Here is a 20234-nt window from a genome sequence, read left to right on the forward strand (position 1 = left end):
ATTTCACAAAGGTGACGGGATACTTTCCTCTTCTTAAATAATAAAAATAAGACAAGGATTTGCACAGGACACAGAGGAAAGGCATATACTACCAGATATCCTCTGAAGCTCATCTAATTGCAATTATCTTTGAAATTCATGCTTAGGATATTCTTCCTTAAACAACAGTAGAAAAAAAATCTGTTGACGAAAATTTAGTCCAGTGTAGTCATATTTCCATGTTTTTCTTTGCTTGGGGGTGCTTAATGCAATGTTTCCCAAGCTTTTTTTTTATTCAAGAACTCCTGTGAATGTGCAGAAACAGAGAACATAGTAGTGACCGAAATAAGGTGGCACAGAAACATAACCGCAGTCTTCTCCTATGAGAATGGTTTCCATATATCCTTCTACCAACCAGAGAAAAAAAAAATTATTAGTCATATACTCCATGCTAGGAACTAGCCCTAATATATAGGTTCCCTACTACCAACAGGAAAAATTCAACTTCTATGGATTGACATTCAAGGTCTTACATGTCCAATATGATACCTTTCTAACTTTCCAGAGTCATTTTCTGTCATTTGCCACATCATACCCACCCTGAATGATGTGCCAGACCCATTCACATGTGCAATCTTTTCTTCTAAAATGCTCCAGTAACCTTGTCAACCTAGTAAAACTCTACTCATCCTGTAAGGAGATACCATCAATCATCAACTCCTCTCTGAAGCCTTCTCTCAAATGTGTAATGAACATATGAATAAAGAAAAAGTCAATAAAATAATGCCAACGCGAAGAGTTGCTTTTCAGAACGAGAGTAAAGATATTTGGATTAACTCACTTGTTTGGCATTTCCTAAATATTGGTCTAATTGGTCTAATTAGACCAATATTTAGGAAATATGGTCTAATATTTGATCTAACACAATAATCTATAAAAATTCACCCAACAGAATAAGGCAGCAAATGAAGTATTAAACAGTGTTCAAGATGCAAGTTTGGTAATCATCTGCCTAAAAATGATAACTAAAGCTATGAAGATGGATAAGATTTCCAAGGGAGACCCTACAGTGAAAAGCAAAGAGGACCAGTGGAGGAACTCGATTAAGTCAATTAAACAAAACTTATGCCAAAACTTTCACAGACTCTTCTAGGTAATTCAGAATGATACAGTTTTTAATGAAAGAAAACAGCAGCAAGTTACATAGCTCTAGTTTGGAGAATCATCACTGCAGGTAGCAGCTGATGACTTGACCTAAATGAAATCAATCAAAAGAGTATACACCCGGGGACAAGCAGAGGGACGGGTAAAACAAGTTAAAAAGAAAACTGAGGCTTAAAAAAACCAAAAACAAACAAAACCAAAAATCTACAAAAATGTAATAGCCCAGAATAAAAAAAGAAATAAAAAGGGAGAAAGAATGGAAAAGAAAAAAAAAAAACTATTTCAAGAAGAAGGCCATAACAATCAAGTAAGATAAGGATACAGAAGTATCCACTGGATTTGAAATTGTGGAGATCTTTGGTGACCTCAGCAATGGCAGTTTCAGAGGAGCAGCGAGAAGAGAAGAAAGCACTGTAGGCTGAATTAGAGTTGAGAGAGATGGGACAAGTACAACACAAACTTCCAAGAGGCTGAGCTGTGGGTTAGGACTGGACAGATTTAAATAGGTGTCAAAGAAAAATAATTATAACATTAAAAGTAGATACATTACAATAATCAAAACAGTGTGGTACTGGCATAAAGACAGACATACAGATCAATGGTATACAATAAAGAACCCAGAAATAAACCCTCACATATATAATCAAATGATTTTGACAAGGGCGCCAAGACCATTCGATGGGGAAAAGGACAGCCTTTTTAACAAATGGTGCCTCGAAAACTGGATATCCACATGGAAAAGAATAACGTTGGACCCTTACATTACACCATATATAAACATTAATTCAAATGTATGAAAGACCTAATGTAAGACCTAAAACTATAAAACTCCTAAAATAAAATATACGGGAAAAGCTTCATGTCACTGGATATGGCAACAATTTATATTGAACACAACACCAGACACAGGCAACAAAGGAAAAAATAGATTGAACTTCATGAAAATTAAAAACTATTGTGCATCAAGATATTATCAGCAAAGTAAAAAGGCAACCTACAGAATGGGATAAAATATTTGCGAATCATATATATGGAATTAACATCCAGAATATATAGAGTCACCTAAAACTCAACAACAAAAAACAATCAAATTCAAAAATGGGCAAGCAATTTGAACACACAGTTCTCCAAAGAAGATATGCAAATGGTTAAGCACATTAAGAGATACTCAACTTCACTAATCAACAGGGAAATGCAAATCAAAACCACAATAAGATACTACCTCACACCTGTTAGGATGCCCACTATCAAACAAAACAAAACAGAAAATACCAAGTATTGGTGAGAATGTAGAAAAACTGGAAACCTTGTACACTGCTGGTGGGAATGTGACATGGTACAGCTACTACGGAAAACAGTATGGCAGTTCCTCAAAAAATTAAAAATAGAATTACCATATGAACCAGCAATTCCACTTCTGGATATATACCCAAAAGAACTGCAATCAGAGTCTCAAAGAGATATTTGTATACTCGTGTCTGTAATAACATTATTCACAACAGGTAAAATGTGGAAGCAACACAAGTCTCCATCCATAGATACAGAGGTAAGCAGAATGTTGTATATACATACAATGGAATATTATTCAGCTTTAAAAAGTATGGGAATTTTGACACATGCTACAACATAGATGAACCTTGAGAACACTATGCTAAGTAAGCCAGGCATGAAAAGACAAACACTGAATGATTTCACTTATATGAGGTACTTAGAGTAGTTAAAATTATAGAGACAGAAAATAGAACAGTGGTTGCCAGGGCCTGGGGAGAGGGAGGAATGAGGAGTTAATGTTTAATGGATACAGAGTTTCTGTTTTTCAAGATGAAAAGAGTTCTGGAGATGTATGGTGGTGTTGGTTGGCCAAAAATGTTAATTACTTAATGTCATTCAATTGTACACTTAAAAATGGTTGAGATAGTAAATTTTGTTTTGTAGGTTTTATCACAATAAAAAAATTTAAAAGTGGATATATTAAGACTTTAGAACCTTGGGCCTTATACAGTAGTGGACACAAACCCTAGGTATCTCTTTAAAGATATGAAAGTAACATGGCAACCATAATATATAATGTATTCTTTAGAACTTTGGGGCTACAAAGGTGGTACATCTTTGGTAGAGTTTCCATCTCTAGTCTGGGTATTAAAACACAAAAAATGATGATAGTAATGGCTTCTTAGGAAATAATGGCTGCCCAGTGCACCTTTAAGGTGTTATTGGTAGAAGTGAGTGCTAAGAATATAGTCATTTCTGCTACTATGCCTTGGAAAGGGCTAGTCAAAGAGACTGTCCCTTTCTTTCATCCAGAAAAAAACAGTTCATCAAATGGAGCTCTTACTACTGTCCTTGATATTGGACCATGACTTTTAGAAACACCTTTCTAGGGTATTTCCTCAAAACCCATCCAGCACCCAGCATGGCTCTAGAGTGGCCAGGGACTGGGAGGGTTGTGAACGACATGTTAATTTTTCATGCATCTTATCTTTTCTCATAGACCATATCTTTTCCCAGACAACAGAGACCTCAATTTCAATTTTTGTTTGATTCTTCAAATATGTCCTACAGTCAGTTCTCATAATCATTTTCTTAACTGGAACAAAGTTTAGGGAAAGTTTACTCTGTACATACCACAGAGAATGTTCTCATTTCTCTTTGAAAATTCAAATTCATAGTATGCATAATGCTATGATTATTAGCCTTATATTGTTTTCAAAATTATCTGTTGCTTACCTACTCTTTTCCCTGCTGCTGTATTATTTCCATTCATTCCAATACCACGGGCAGACTACAATTAAAACACAAAACATCTATAGAGGTGAGTTAATGGAAAATAGAAGGAAAGATCACCAAACATGAAATAATTATATTTTATTATAAAAATGCTGCTGAGCTTTCATTTAAAATTATTTAATCTATTTTTAATTAAATTAACTTGGAACCTGATTGTCACATCCATCAATATTGTACTTACTCTTTATCTATAAGAAAGTAAAATTCGATGGCTCAAAAGAAGTTCTTATTGAGGAAAAACATTAATAAAAATATTTAGTATTTAAAAATACATGATAAACTGTTTACACAAAGCTACTTTCAAATTACAGTTCTCAATTTAGGACTAAAACATTATTTAAAATTCAACTGTCAAAAAAATTTTCTACAAACTAGATAAACATTTTAAGAGAAAGTTATGAAAAGAATTCAACCTTAGGCCTCTTTATTTAATGTGTAAACAAAAAACAAACTATATGTTGAATCACTACACGGATAACTAGTAGAACATATTGAAAGGCAAATACTTACCAAAAAAAATTCTGTAGGTTCTAACTGAGGAGAACTTTTCCTAAGGCTTTCTTCCTGAAAATGCTGGAGGTTTGTAAACAGCCCAATTCCAGAGGTTCGAAGCCTGCCTGCCCCACGTGTGCTCTGCAAGCTGTCTCTGCTTGCGCTCCGGGCCAGTGAAGCAAGAAAACCTATGTTATTTACCCAACCAACAGGCTCTTTGGTAGCCTTGTTAGCCATTTCTGTGATATCCCGAGCCTCAACTTTAGAAATAATATCAGATCTTTTCCCAGGTGAATCGACTTTAACAGCTCGAAAGCGAGTAGTCCTAGAGAAAGAAGAATCAGTTATATTTCGAACGTCCAGCGACCGAAGCACATTTTGTGAGGCAGAAGACTGAAGGTTCCCAGACTCAAAACATTTGGACTGTCTCTGTGGTTTCACCAGAGAGTTATGTAGTGACATTGGTGCAGAACAGTGAAGAGGTGATAAGAGTCTATTCTTGTGAGCACTTAATTCACGGTGGTCGAAAACTGCAGCTTCTACTGATTCACCACTCAACACTTTTGCAACATGTTTAAGATGCTGCTCTGTAGCTTTCAACCCTTTATCACCATTAGTGAGTGAGGATTCTGGATTTACCTTCCGTGTGCCTTCTAAGCCACTGCTCTGTTCATCAGCATTTCCTTCGGTAAAGGAAGCAAACGAACCCACTTCAGGTAGAAGCGATTCTTCAGTTACACACTCTTCTGAAGTTGGAAATAAAACAGTGTCATCCTCATTATTAGATGACAAATTTCCTGAAAAGTTTTTTGTCCGCCTAGGTAGGGATGATCCAAGATGGAGAATAGAATCAGCAAGCTCTCTGTCATTTTCAAACTCCATAGGGGGTATCTGAGGTGGTAGTTTGAAGCCACTATTGGAATGAGACTGTGTGTTACTCTCCCAGTTATCGTCTTCCTTAAGAAAATCACTAGCGATAGATGATATGGATCTATCAGCAGGGGGCAGAGCTGCCAAACTTGAAATGGCATTGCTGGCCGAGTCAGGCAGATATGTGTTCCCAGGAGAAGGTAAACAAGACTGCCCAATGTGGGGGAGAACCCTTAACAATCTGTGGCGAGCAGCTGCCGTGGAACTACTGGAAGGTCGAGGAACTACAGGTGGACGAGGTTTTACCTTGACAGCTTTCTTAGGCTAAAAGAAAAGAGTCAATATATAATTCTTTACACGGTCATTTTCTCTGCCCATTAACAAAAATTAATGAAGGAAGAAAAGGTTACTTCTGTAACATACTGGCATTTGGATTACCTCAATCTAAAATGTTTAAAAAGATTAAAATCTTAAGCTTATGATTGAGAAGAATTTTGCTATCTTCCTTCATTGAGTATAATTTTCTGAGAATGTTATAGAAAAATAATTTTATTTTTCATCACTATTAATTATTTGTCAGAGTTTTGCAGAGAAGAAAACTGATTATATTAGGTATGACATTGCTGACCTATTTATATCCCCAACAACTTTTCCTAGTAAGATGAGTAAAGTATTTGGCTAGGTAGCTATTGCAAAAAAGAGTTAACAGACCTAAACTGCTATCCTCGAAAAGATCTGCTTGCAAGGCTGGCCCTTGGCTGGCTTCTAGGAACTTGTATTTCAAGAAGTAGTAGTATTTCCTGCTACCATAACGGATAAGAGTGGCTCATTGGGCCTAAACTGTTTGTGCAAGCAATATGGTTTATGCTGAACATCAACTTTCCTTCTGGGAGTCTGGAATTTTGGTACATGCTAGGCAGAGGGTGCCTTCATGAAAAGCTCCTAATAAAACCCCTGGGCAAAGAATCTTTAATGACCTTCCCTGGTAGACAACATTCCACATGCGCTGACAACTCACTGACAGAGTAATTAGTCATATCTTATGATACTTCACTGGGAAAGCCTGTGCTTGGTTTCCTCTGGACTTCACCCCATGCACCTTTTCCCTTTGCTGATTTTGCTTTGTACGCTCTTTTTGCTATAATAAATCTTACCTATGAATAAAACTATAAGCTAATCCTGTGAGTCCTTCAAGCAAATCATCAAACCTAGGAGTGCTCTAGGAGTCCCCAATATAGTAGATTTTAATAAAAGCATCACAACAATTTATGGTGTATGGTTAAAATTGAAAATTAAAGATATGAAGCCTTAGCGCTTATCTTTAAGATATGAACTGATATGTGCATGACAAAAGGAAGGAATACCTGATGATATACCAAATCTCCCAACCTAGAAATATAAGAAAATCTAGATAATTCAGCAGACAGCAGTTGAGGCAAGAACTAGAGGGGAGCTAAAAATCCAAAGAAAGAAGAAACTTGGAAAGATATGAACCAAACATTTCATGTCTAGCCAAACTGTCCTTTAAGTGTTATGGCTAAAGAAAAAGTTTTAAACATCCAAACACTCAGAAAATACTGTATTTACAAGCTTTTCCTGAGAAATTTATTAGAGATGAGCTTCTTCTAACCAAAAAGCATGGGTAAACTTCAGTAAGAAGACTGATAGTAAGCATGTAATATATTTAATTAAAGACCTAAAACTAAGAGTGGGGACAAGGTTAGAAAAATGATTTGTAAATGTTATACTATCTTAAAAAGCAGAAATAATGCAAATATTAAAAATGGAAGAAGATGAGAGAAAGTAAAATAAGTTCATTGATTATAACTTAATAAGTAGGAGTCAAAAGATATCTTTTAAAAATAAAAGAGAAGACAATTAAGTATGGAAAAGGCAGAATAAGGACATGATAAAAGATATTACTATAAAGTTAAACAATAGAACAAAAAATAAAAGCCTTCTGAAGTACCAAAAAGTACACACTCAACACACTCACATACCCATACACACACAAAACAAACCATAAAGAAACTGTAAATATAACAAAATAATAAGATATTAAGGACCAAATATAGGGACTTCCCTTGTGGCTCAGTGGTTAAGAATCTGCCTGCCAATGCAGGGGACACAGGTTCGAGCCCTGGCCCGGGAAGATCCCACATGCCTCAGAGCAGCTAAGCCCATGAGCCACAACTACTGAGCCTGTGCTCTACAGCCCACATGCCACAACTACTGAGCCCACGTGCCACAACTACTGAAGCCCACCCACCTACAGCCCGTGCTCCACAACAAGAGAAGCCACCGCAATGAGAAGCCTGCGCACCGCAACGAAGGGTAGCACCCACTTGCCGCAACTAGAGAAAGCCCACACGCAGCAACGAAGACCCGACACAGCCATAAGTAAATAAATAAATAAATAAATTTATTTTTTAAAAAAAGACCAAATATAAAAGTCATACCAGTAAATGTGAATGTGATTAAGTGGTATATTTTTTAAAATTTCAAATTGGTTCACAAAGCAAAAAACAACTCTATGCTGTACATAAAAGGTCTTCCCAAAACAAAGTAAATCAAAAGTTAATAAAAAAAGACATGGGAAAGAGTACACAAAGCAAATTAAAACAATAAGATATCAAGGGTTATGGGCCTGATATCAGGCAAGGAAAATTCAAGCTGAAGGTCAGAGATGAAATATTTTATAACATCTAGAATTAGCAGTATAATGAAAATACAACAGTTATTAATATTTATGCACTAAATCACACAGCCGCCTTCTTAAAGCAAAAACTATGGGAGATGAAAAGAAAAATACACAGAAACCCACTAATAATTACAGACTTTCACGTATCACTATTTTCATTCTAAGAGAGAGCAAGCTGACAAAAAAATAAGGAAATAGAGGACGATTTAATAACGTCAAATCTTACAGACAGCTATCAAACTTTTACCCTGATAACAGAGAATGAGCCATTTTCTTAAGTATACACAGGACAGTCATAAAGAGTGATATAATAATAAATAATCAAATTCTATTAAGCAGATATGGAAATAAAATTCTCTGATTTCTATGCAATAAAAAGAGAAATTTTAAAAAATTAAAAAGGCTCTCTCGCCAGGATTTTTTCAAACTCAAACTACTCTTGGATAAAAAGGGAACTATCAACTAAAAATGCAAAATTTCTTTTAAAAATTAATGAAAATACTACAAATTGACATTAAGTTCTCCCTGATGAGCTGATCTGAAAAGAATATGTCATCTACATAATATCCTGCCAAAAATGTTTGACCTGCATCTAATCATGATGAAACAATAAGACAAACTCAAACTGAGGATATTCTACAAAACTGGCCTACACTTCAAAAGTATCTGACATGAATGTCCAAAAAAGGCTAAGAAATAGTTCTGTATAAAAGCAGACCAAGAAAACATTACAACTAAATACAACAATGCATGATTCTTGATTGGATCCCAGATTGAAAACAGAAAGAAAAATCAAAATAAAACAAAATGCTATCAAATACATTATTGAGACATGGAGAAATGTGAATATGGACGAAGTAATGTGTATCAATGATAAATTATGTGTGTGATAACTATATTGTGGTTATGTAGGAGAAGGCTCTGTGCTTAGGAGTTATATACTGAATTAAATATTTAGGGGGAAATGTTACGATATCTGCAACTAACTCCCAAATGGATCAGGTAAAAGAAATAGGGAAAGAAAACAAATGTGGAAAAATGCTAACTGGTGAATCTAGGTAAAATTTTCATGGTTGTTCACGGGTATAACATTTCTGAAGGACTGAACATTTTTCAAAGTAAAAAAAGGTAAAATAAGTGTCAGACAAAATCTAAGAGACTTAATTGCCAGGAGCCCTAAATGAAAAGAAACACTAAAAGATTCAGATGGGAGGAAAATAATCTTTAAATGAAGCAAGTAATTGCAGGCAAGAATAAAGAGCAACAGAAAAGGTAAATATGTGGGTAAATATCAATAATATTAGCAAATATAAAACAAGTTGAGGGGCTCAAAATATATGTAAAATTAAAATGCATGACAACGACACAAAAGGTGTTTGGATGTATAAATGGAGTTAGTGTTCTAAGATTCTGGCATTAAAAGCAAAGTGGTAAAAATCATTTTTATTAGACTATAAGTAGTCAAGAATGTACAAATAATCTCTAGAGTAACCACTTGACAAAGCTAGTAGAATAGTAAATAGCTAACAAAGTAGTAGAGGATAAAAACTGAATAACAAAAAATAGACTAATCTAAAAAAGGACAAAAAAGGAGAGAAAAAAACATAAAACAGGTGGTTAAATAGAAAATAAATAGTAAGATGACAAAAATCCACATGTATCAGTAATTATACTAAATGTAATAGATGAAAATCTTAAGCTTGTCAGTTTAGATTAAAAAATAATAAAACTAACCATGTACTGACTACAAGAGACAATTCTTAAATATAGGAACATAGAGTGAAAGTAACAGAGTGGAAAGATATATAATAGAAACATAAACCAAAATAAAGCTAGCTCACCTACACTAATAACAAAGTAGCTTATACTAATAAGACAAGTGCATTACAAGACATAAAGAAAAACATTTTTATAATGATAATAAATAATAATTTTTATAATAATATAAACTACAAGAAAGATATCACAATTCCTTGGATATCATAAAATCTGTACTAGATCATTTGATCTAGTTTGACAGAGTTTCAAAATACATAAAGCAAAAATAAACATCTTAAAAGGAGAAACACACAAATCCACTACCAGAAAGGGAGATTTTTAACACACTTCTCTCAAAAACTGATGGAAAACAGACACACACAAAAATTAGAAGACCAGAACAACACAAATAACTTAACTAATTGATATATACAGAACACTATATATATGGACAGATTACACAGTCTCTCCAAGTGCGTAAGTGGCATTTATTAATATGCTTAGTCACAAATCAAACCTCAACTAATTTCAAAGGCTTGAAATCATTTAGAGTATGTTCCCTGACCACAGTGATATTAAACTACAAATCAGTAATAAAAAGGTACATAATGGGACTTCCCTGGTGGCACAGTGGTTAAGAATCTGCCTGCCGGGCTTCCCTGGTGGCGCAGTTGTTGAGAATCTGCCTGCCAATGCAGGGGACACGGGTTCGAGCCCTGGTCTGGGAAGATCCCACATGCCGCGGAGCGACTAGGCCCATGAGCCACAATTGCTGAGCCTGCGTGTCTGGAGCCTGTGCTCTGCAACAAGAGAGGCCGCGATAGTAAGAGGCCCGCGCACCGTGATGAAGAGTGGCCCCCGCTTGCCGCAACTAGAGAAAGCCCTTGCACAGAAACGAAGACCCAACACAGCCATAAATAAATAAATAAATAAAATTTTAAAAATAAATAAATAAAGCAAATAATTAAAAAAAAAAAAAGAATCTGCCTGTCAATGCAGGGGACACAGGTTCAAGCCCTGGTCTGGGAAGATCCCACATGCCGCGGAACAACTAAGCCCATGCGCCACAACTACTGAGCCTGTGCTCTAGAGCCCGAGAGCCACAACTACCGAGCCCACGTGCCACAACTACTGAAGCCCACACGTCTAGAGCCCGTGCTCTGCAACAAGAGAAGCCACGGCAATGAGAAGCCCACGTGCCGCAACGAAGAGTAACCCCTGCTCGCCGCAACTAGAGAAAGCCTGCAGGCAGCAATGAAGACCGAACGCAGCCAAAAATAAATAAATAAATAAATAAATAAATTTATATCTTAAAAAAAGGTACATAATATTCCACGTTTGTAAACTAAGAGGTTCGCTTCTAAGTAAGCCATGAGTCACACTGATATAAAGATTTAATGTAATCCCTGTGAAAATCCCAATAGCATTTTTGCAGAAATAGAATAATCCATCCTAAAATTCGTAAGTGATCTCAAGGGACCCCAAATAGTCAAAATAATATTGACACATAAGAACAAAGTTGCAGGTCTCACACTTCCTGATTTCAAAACTTATTACAAAGCTAAAACTTATTGCAAAGCTTATTACAAAGCTGTTGGTGTGGTACTGTCTTTATGTCAGTACCACACTAATCAAAATAGTGTGGTACTGACATAAAGACAAACATATTGACCAATGGACTACAACAGAGAGCCCAGAAATAAACCCTCACATATATGGTCAAATGACTTTCAAGAAGATGCCAAGACCACTCAATGGGGAAAGAACAATTTCTTCAACAAATGGAGTTGGGAAAATTGGGTATCTTCATACAAAAGAACGAAGTTGGACCCTTACCTTGCACCATATACAAAAATTAACTTAAAAATGTATCAAAGACCTAAAACTATAAAATTCTTAGAAGAAAACAGGAGGAAAAGCTTCATGACATTGGATTTGGCAATGGTTTCTTGGATATGACATCAAAAGCATGGGCAACAAAAGAGAAAACAGATAAACTGGACTACATCAAAAGTTAAAGCTTCTAAAAAAAAAAAAAAAAATTTAAAGCTTCTGTGTATCAAAGGATACTACCATCAGAGTAAAAAGGCAACACACAGAATAAAAGAAAATATTTGCAAATCATATATATCATAAAGGGCTAATATCCAGAATATATAAAGAATTCTTAAACCTCAACAACAAAAACAATAACCTGATTCAAAAATGGGCAAAACACTTGAATAGATATTTCTCCAAAGAAGATATACAAATGGCCAACTAGAAAATGAAAAGATGCTCAACATCACTAATTATTAGGAAACTACAGCTACAAACCAACTACAACCAACTACAACTAAATCAAAACTACAACTACGACCTCATGTCCATTAGGATGACTACTATTAAAAAAAAAATGTATTGGTGAGGATATGAATAAATTGGAAGTTATGGAAAACAGTATGGCAGTTCCCCCAAAAATTAAAAATAGAATTACCATATGATCTTAAAATTCTGGGTAAATTTACGAAAGAATTTAAAGTGGGGTCTCAAAGAGATATTGCATACCCTTGTTCATAACAGCATTATTCACAATAGCTAAAAGGTGTAAATGTAAGCAACACATGTCTCCATTGACAGATGCATGGTTAAGTAAAATGTTGTATATACATATTTACTCAACCTTAAAAAGTATTGAAATTGTGACATAAGCTACAACATGGATGAACTTTGAGGACATTGCTAAGTGAAGTAAGTCACAAAAAGACAAATACTGTAGGATTTCACTCATGTGAGGTTCAAGAAAGTCAAATTCATAGAAAACGGAGAGTAGAATTGTGGTTGCCAGGGGCTGGGGGTGTAGAGAAATAGGGAGTTGTTTAATGAGTATAGAGTTTCCATTTGCAAGATGAAGAAGTCTGGAGATTGGTTGCTCAACAGTGTGAATGTACTTAACACTACTGAACTGTATGTACACTTAAAAATTAAGATGGTAAATTTTGTTATATTTATTTTACTATAATTAAAAAATTTTGTAATGTTAATTATAGAATCTAGGTGGTGGATAAACAGGTGTTCACTGTAAAATTCTTTCAACCTTGCTGTATGTTGGAAAAGAAAGGAAAATTAAAGACCAATTTCTCTGATGAACAAAAATCCTAAATAAAATATTAGGAAATTTAATCTAAAGACATAAAAAGGAAAATTCACCACAACCGAGAGTGGTTCATTCTAAGACTGATTTCATATTTAAAAAAAATAAATTCACCACATTATCAGAATAATTTTATTCAGTGTAAAATACTTTTTAATTTCCCTTTGGATTTCTTCTTTGACCCATCAGTTACTTAGAAGTGTGTTATTTCCAAAATATTAGATTTTCCAGATCTCTTTGTTGACTCCTAATTTTATCCATTGTAATAAGAGAGCATTTTTTTTTCACACACACACACACACTGTATTTTATTTTTACAAGAGATAAATAAACTGACACCAAGCATTGTAAATGGATGACCACAACAAAAGCAACAATGATTGCAATTACCAAACACGAAACACACTCATACTATGAAGAGAGCATTTTTTGTATGATTTGAATCTTTTAAAATTTATTGGGACTTGTTTGATAGCATACAATACAGTTTATCTTAGTAAATGCTCTGGGTGCACTTAGTAAATGCTCTGGGTGCAAAAAGAATGTGTATTCTCCTGTTAGGTGGAGCTTTCTTTAAACGTCAATAGGGACAAATAGGTTTACAGTTGATCGAGTTATATTAGAAATCTAATATAACTATGAATTTATCTATTTCTCTTTATAGCTTTTGCTTCATGCATTTTGATGTTCTGTTATTAGGTACATAAACATTTAAGATTGTGGGGAAAGAATTTTATTTTTAATAGAGTTAGGTCAACTGTACTCCATCTGGAAAAAACTTGTCTTCATCCTACTTTACATTATATACGTTTTTTAAAGTTGTGAGGTTTTTTTTTTTTTTTTCAGATGGATTGTAAATCTAAATGAGAAAGGAAAAATCATACAGCTTTTGGATAAAAAACACAGGAGCATGTCTTCAAAACCCTGTGGTAGGAAAAAACTTCATTAAATTTTATAAAAACTAGTAATCATAAAAGGAAAACTGTTAAGTTAAAATACATTAAAATAAAGAATATTTATTCATTAAAAAAATAAGAAAGTGAAATAGCAGCTGTTAGAATATCTATAAATCATGTATCTGTCAAAGAACTTGTATCCATAGTATATAAAAATTCCTTCAAATCAGTAAGCAAAAGGCAGACAACCCAATTTAAAAAATAAGCAAAATATTTGAACAAGCACTTGACAAAAGTCAGTATCTTAAAAAAAAAACGGATGTATTTAAACAGTGTGATTCACATGATATAAAGACTGTTGGTACAAAAGTCAATATCTTAATGGCAAATAAGCATATGAAAAGCTTAACATTATTCTCCATCAGAGAAATGTAAATTAAAACCACTACACATCCGCCAGAATGGATAAAATAAAAAAGACTCACAATGTCAAGTGTTGGTGAGGATGTGACACAAACGGGAACTCTCCTGTTTCTGATGGGAGTGTAAACTGGTTCAGACACTTCACAAAACTGTTTAGCAAAACAACTAAAGCTACACAGATACCTACCCTATGGCTCTACAAGTCTATTCCTAGCTATATGCCCCAAAGAAAAGAGTGCATGGGTCCACCAAAGTCATGTATAAGAATGTTCAAAGCAGCTTTGTTGATGAAAGCCAAAAACTAGAAACAACCTAAATGTCAAAAGAAGAAGGAAGAAACAAAGTACAGGCATACCTCATTTTATTGCACTTTGCAGATAACCGCGTTTTTTACAAATTGAAAGTTTGTTGCAACCCTGTGTTGAGCAAGTCTATATTGATGCCATTTTTCCAACAGCATTTGCTCACTTTGGGTCTCTGGGTCACATTTTGGTAATTCTTGCAATACTTCAGCCTTTTTCATTATTATTATATTTGCTATGGTGATCCGTGATCAGTGATCTTTGATGTTACTACTACAACTCACGGAAGGCTCATATTATGGTTAACATTTTTTAGCAATAAAGTATTTTTAATTAAGGTATGTACATTGTTTTTTAGACATAATGCTATTGCACACTTAACGGACTACAGTATAGTGTAAACATAAATTTTATATGCACTGGGAAACCAAAAAAATTCGTGTGACTCACTTTATTGTGATATTCGCTTTACTGTGGTGGTCTGGAACCGAATCTGCAATATCTCCGAGGTATGCCTGTATAGTCATACAATGGATTAGTACACAGTAGTAAAAGAGAATGAAATGATACATGCAACAACATGGATGAACTGCAAAAGTATTATGCTGAGCAAAAGAAACCAGACCAAAAAAAGGTGTATTATATATAATTTATACAAAGTTCAAGAACAGTAAAAACTAATTCATGGTGACACATGTAAGAATAGTAGTTATTTCTGGGAGTAGGAAAAGGCAGGTATTGATGGGAAAGGTTACAAGGAAATCTGGAGAGAAATTTTAATTTTGAGTTATACCTATTTTAATTTGAGTTATACCTACATGACTGTATAGAAATGTAAAAATTCATCAAGTTCTATTAAAGACTTGTGAATTTTATTTTATGTACATATTACATTTCAATAAAGAAAAAGTTATTAATGGAGTGAAAAGCAAAATATAGAGTGGTGATACATATACATGACAAAAAACTTATATCCAGAATATTAAAGATCTCCAAAAAAATCAATAAGCAAAACACATACAACCCAATTTTAAAAATGGGCCAAAGATCTGAACAGGCATTTTATAAAAAAGGATATCCAAATACCCAATAAATACATGAAAGGTGCTCAACTTCATTGATCAGAGAAATGCAAATTCAAACCATAATGTAGGGCTTCCCTGGTGGCGCAGTGGTTAAGAATCTGCCTGCCAACGCAGGGGACATGGGTTGGAGCCCTGGTCCAGGAAGATCCCACATGCCGCAGAGCAACTAAGCCCGTGTGCCACAACTACTGAGCCTGTGCTCTAGAGCCCATGAGCCACAACTACTGAGCCCACGTACCACAACTACTGAAGCCCGCACGCCTAGAGCCTGAGCTCCACAAGAGAAGCCATGCAACGAGAAGCCCGCACACCTCAACAACGAGTAGCCCCCGCTCGCCGCAACTAGAGAAAGCCCGCGTGCAACAACGAAGACCCAACACAGCCAAAAATAAATAAATTTATTTATTTATTTATTTAAAAAAAACCAAAACATAATGTAATGCCACTACACACCAACCAGAACGACAAAAATAAAAAAGGAACATAACAAATACTGGTAAGAATGCATGAAAATTGCAACTCTCATTCACTATAGGACAGAATTCATTCAATTACTTTGGAAAACTGACAGTATCTAGTAAAGCTTAACATTCCTTATCAACATCCAGGTAGTGGAGATATCCATAATAAGTAAATATTAACAGCATTTTAAAAAGTAACTATTGCAAAATTAAGGTTAGGCTATCTTTTATTATCCTTCTTAGCTCTAGAACTATGAAATTTTTTAAAATCATGAATTATTTTGAGTGCAGTATTATCACATTAAATACATTGCTGGCCTAAAAAAATCAATTCACCACATTTAATATCTCAATAAATAACTGAGGCCAGAAACTTGAAATGAATAATAGTTTATAAATCTTTTTTTTTCCACAATTACCAACAGACTCAATGCTGTGAGCCCTGCAAGGATATACTAGAGAAAGACCTGGCCAAGCTTCACCTTTTTGCTGAGATTCATGTTCTCCATCTTAGCCTTCAGCAGTTTCATCTTATTCATAGTTATTGAATTTTCAATTATCTGTTGCCCAGAAGGAGAAGGCTCAATTTCCTCATCTTCATCAGTATGCAAATTATACACAGAACCACCACTGCAAAGAAAATAATAATTACTAATGAAATGCACCTTATACCTGCCCAATGACTAAAAATATTTTAAATGCAATACAAACTATAGATGTTGCTAATGATAAAACGATAAATCCATCTTGTCAATGTAAATTCAAGGCAAATGTATTTCAAAAATATATTTCTTATGAGAAAAAAAGTAAATGGGGATAAATATCATGATCTAGAATTACTGAAAATCTAGTACAGCTGAGCTTTTCTGAAGTCAGTTTACCATAAGTGAAGATCTTTTATGTTTGGAAATGTAACCAGACAGAATAGCACAGATTTTAAAATGAAAAAGGACACCTTGGTCAAGTCATGACACAAATTATTAAACATATAAAACATTCCAATTACTGATCAATCACAATAACATTTATTCATAACTTAACATATTTATTATCTGGAGCCCCTTCTCTTTGACTACAGAATGCCACAATATAATGCCATAATATAATGGCACTATCACACTATCCTCATATTTATTCTTATATGTCTGTCTTTCCCCCTTATTCCCCCATATGTAAGCAAGTTGAAAGCAGATATTAATATTAGGCTTGGGACTTCTCTGATGGCTCAGTGGTTAAGAATCCGCCTGCCAATGCAGGGGACACAGGTTCGATCCCTGATCTGGGAAGATCCCACATGCTGCGGGGCAGCTAAGCCTGTGCGCCACAACTACTGAGCCTGTGTGCCACAACTACTGAAGCCCGTGCGCCTAGAGCCCGTGCTCCACAAGAGAAGCCACCGCAATGAGAAGCCTGCGCACCGCAGTGAAGAGTAGCCCCTGCTCACCACAACTAGAGAAAGCTCGCAGGCAGCAATGAAGACCTAACGCAGCCAAAAATAAATTTAAAAAAATATATATTAGGCTTTGCTCATCTTCCTAGTCTTAGCACCCGGCACAATGCTTGGCACACATTTAACAAACGTTTGCTGAACTGAACGCAAACATAATTAAAATTTCATTCAGCTTTTTCAGTAATGGGAAAATTAAAATGGTACACAAGGTCAGCATATTTGAAGAATGACTGAAATTTTAAATTGAGCATAAGAAGCATGTGCACTAGTCACCGTGCCCAATTTACTGTATCTATGCTAAAGTAGTATGAGAATTAATAAGACTTCCTGTTCTATATGGTTGTAAGAAATGGAAACAATTTAAGACAACCTTAATAGGGCATATTCCATAACACTTCTGAAGGACATACTACCACCACACAAAGGTAAAGCAGAGAGTGGACAGCCCCATTCCTAAACTTTACATGGTGAAACTGGTGACATTCTGAAATCATGGGTTAATTACATTGCACAGCAGCCACAGGTATCAGGAGGAAGAATGGCGGAAATTGGTCTCCATAGCCAATTCAGTCCCTAGTGTTTGACTCGTGACTATCATTTCGATCTATTATAGATGCCTAGTATAATATGAAAATTGACACAATGGACACAACACTAAATTGACACTGCTACCATTTACTGAATGCCTACTCTGCCAGGCACTTTCCGCATTATTATTTCTAATCCTCACAAAAACTACATAAGATGATATTATATCCCATTTTATGAGGAACCTGCAGTTGAGAGAGGTTAAATGATTTTGTTCAAGACCAGAGAGCTAGTAAATGGTGCACCTAAGATTCAAATCCTCTGTCTGGTTCCAAAGTCTATTCTTGATACTACTTCCTATTGCTTCCCCAGGCACCAAACAATAGACCTTACTGCGTCATACTTATGTGTCCAAATTAAGTAACAGAATTTATAGTATGTGAAGGCTCTCATCTTGAACTTAACTATACCTGAAAAGGAAGGTTGAGGTGAAGATTTTTGCCAGTTCACCCTTGGAGTTGGAAGGAATGACTCAAGTATATTCTATTCTTGGTCACCTTATAATACTTTAACTTCAACTACTTCTCTGTTATGTCCCGTGGCATTTTAAATTTATCCATATTGAATACTAAAAGAGGTTTCTGACTCAACCTTCCTGTCATAAAAAACCGGTCCTTTACTATTTTCCCACAGAGACCTGTGTGTGTGTGTGTGTGTGTGTGTGTGTGTGTGTGTGTGTGTGTGTGTGTGTATTTGTACGTTAAAAAGTACAATCATGATAAATATTTCATGGGCTGCATTTTAGAGGATAAAAAAACATTTTTAAATTCACCTAATTTGGGGACTTCCCTGGTGGCACAGTGGTTAAGACTCTGTGCTCCCAATGCAGGGGGCCCAGGTTCAATCCCTGGTCAGGGAACTAAATCCCACATGCATGCCACAACTAAGAGTTCGCATGCCGCAACTAAGAGTTCGCATGCCGCAACTAAGACTCAGTGCAACCAAATAAATAAATAAATAAACATTAAAAAATATATATATGTTTAAAAAAAATTCACCTAATTTTTTCAAAATACCACATTATTGTGTTTCCTCTCACAAAGCATAGATCAGTTAGAAGCCAATCCCAATTTTTTTCTAAATGGAAAAATGTAACTAGACCAGGATAACACAGTAATTTATAAACTTAATCCAAGAATATCTTTCTTTATTTTTAAACATTCTAAATATTTTCTTTAATGCTATATTTAACTTTTTCTACATCTTTTAACCTAATAATAGGATTAAAGAATAAGAGATGGGCAAATGTAATATTTATTCCAACAAGAATATTATTCACCCTGAAGCCAACTCCTTATGTGACTTTCACAGATAAGTTACCATTTAATTAAGTGTTGCAATGCCTCCTTTTATTTCTTCCCACTTAAAAAAGCAGTAAGGTAGCACAATTAACTAAAAAGATTTGAGACTAAAAATGATGACTGGTACTAGATTTTGTATCAGAATGAATCAAATAATTCTGTTTCTTCTTAGAGCAAGAGTCAGCAAACTATGAACAAGGTCAAATTCAGTCCACCACTTTTTTTTTTCTTAATAAATTTATTTATTTTATTTATTTATTTTTGGCTGCGTAGGGTCTTTGTTGCTGCGCACAGGCTTTCTCTAGTTGCAGCGAGCGGGGGCTACTCTTCATTGTGGTGCGCGGGCTTCTCATTGCGGTGGCTTCTCTTGTTGTGGAGCATGGGCTCTGGGCGTGCATGCTTCAGTAGTTGTGGCTCGCGGACTCAGTAGTTGTGGCTCGCGGGCTCTAGAGCGCAGTCTCAGTAGTTGTGGCACACGGGCTTAGTTGCTCCACAGCATGTGGCACCTACCCGGACCAGGGCTCGAACCCGTGTCCCCTGCATTGGCAGGCGGGTTCTTAACCACTGTACCACCAGGGAAGCCCCCACCACTTATTTCTGATTGGCCCACAAGCTAAGAATGGTTTTTACACTTTTAGATAGTCGAAAAAATCAAAATAATAATATTTCATAATGTGAAAATTATGTGAAATTCACATTTGTGTCCAATAAAGTTTTGCTGGAACACAGCCACACTCACTTGATCACATATTGCATGCACTGCATACTGCTCTTACGCTACAACGGCAGAGTTGAATAGATGCAGAAGAAATTGTATGCTGCTCTCTCATTGCTTTGTACTGTG

The 20234-nt window shown here is 35.3% G+C and overlaps 1 protein-coding gene across 1 annotated transcript in view; it reads right to left on the reverse strand.

The window, feature by feature from the left end:
- Positions 1-20234, reverse strand: part of ZFAND4 (zinc finger AN1-type containing 4) — an 86815-nt gene that overhangs the window by 2870 nt on the left and 63711 nt on the right. The window contains 3 exon segments of the mRNA XM_061196113.1: positions 3871-3925; positions 4441-5616; positions 16534-16683. Of these exon segments, the coding sequence (XP_061052096.1) occupies positions 3871-3925; positions 4441-5616; positions 16534-16683 (1381 nt within the window).

This window comes from Eubalaena glacialis, chromosome 1, assembly GCF_028564815.1.
Source record: "Eubalaena glacialis isolate mEubGla1 chromosome 1, mEubGla1.1.hap2.+ XY, whole genome shotgun sequence".
In the NCBI taxonomy this organism is placed as follows: domain Eukaryota; kingdom Metazoa; phylum Chordata; class Mammalia; order Artiodactyla; family Balaenidae; genus Eubalaena; species Eubalaena glacialis.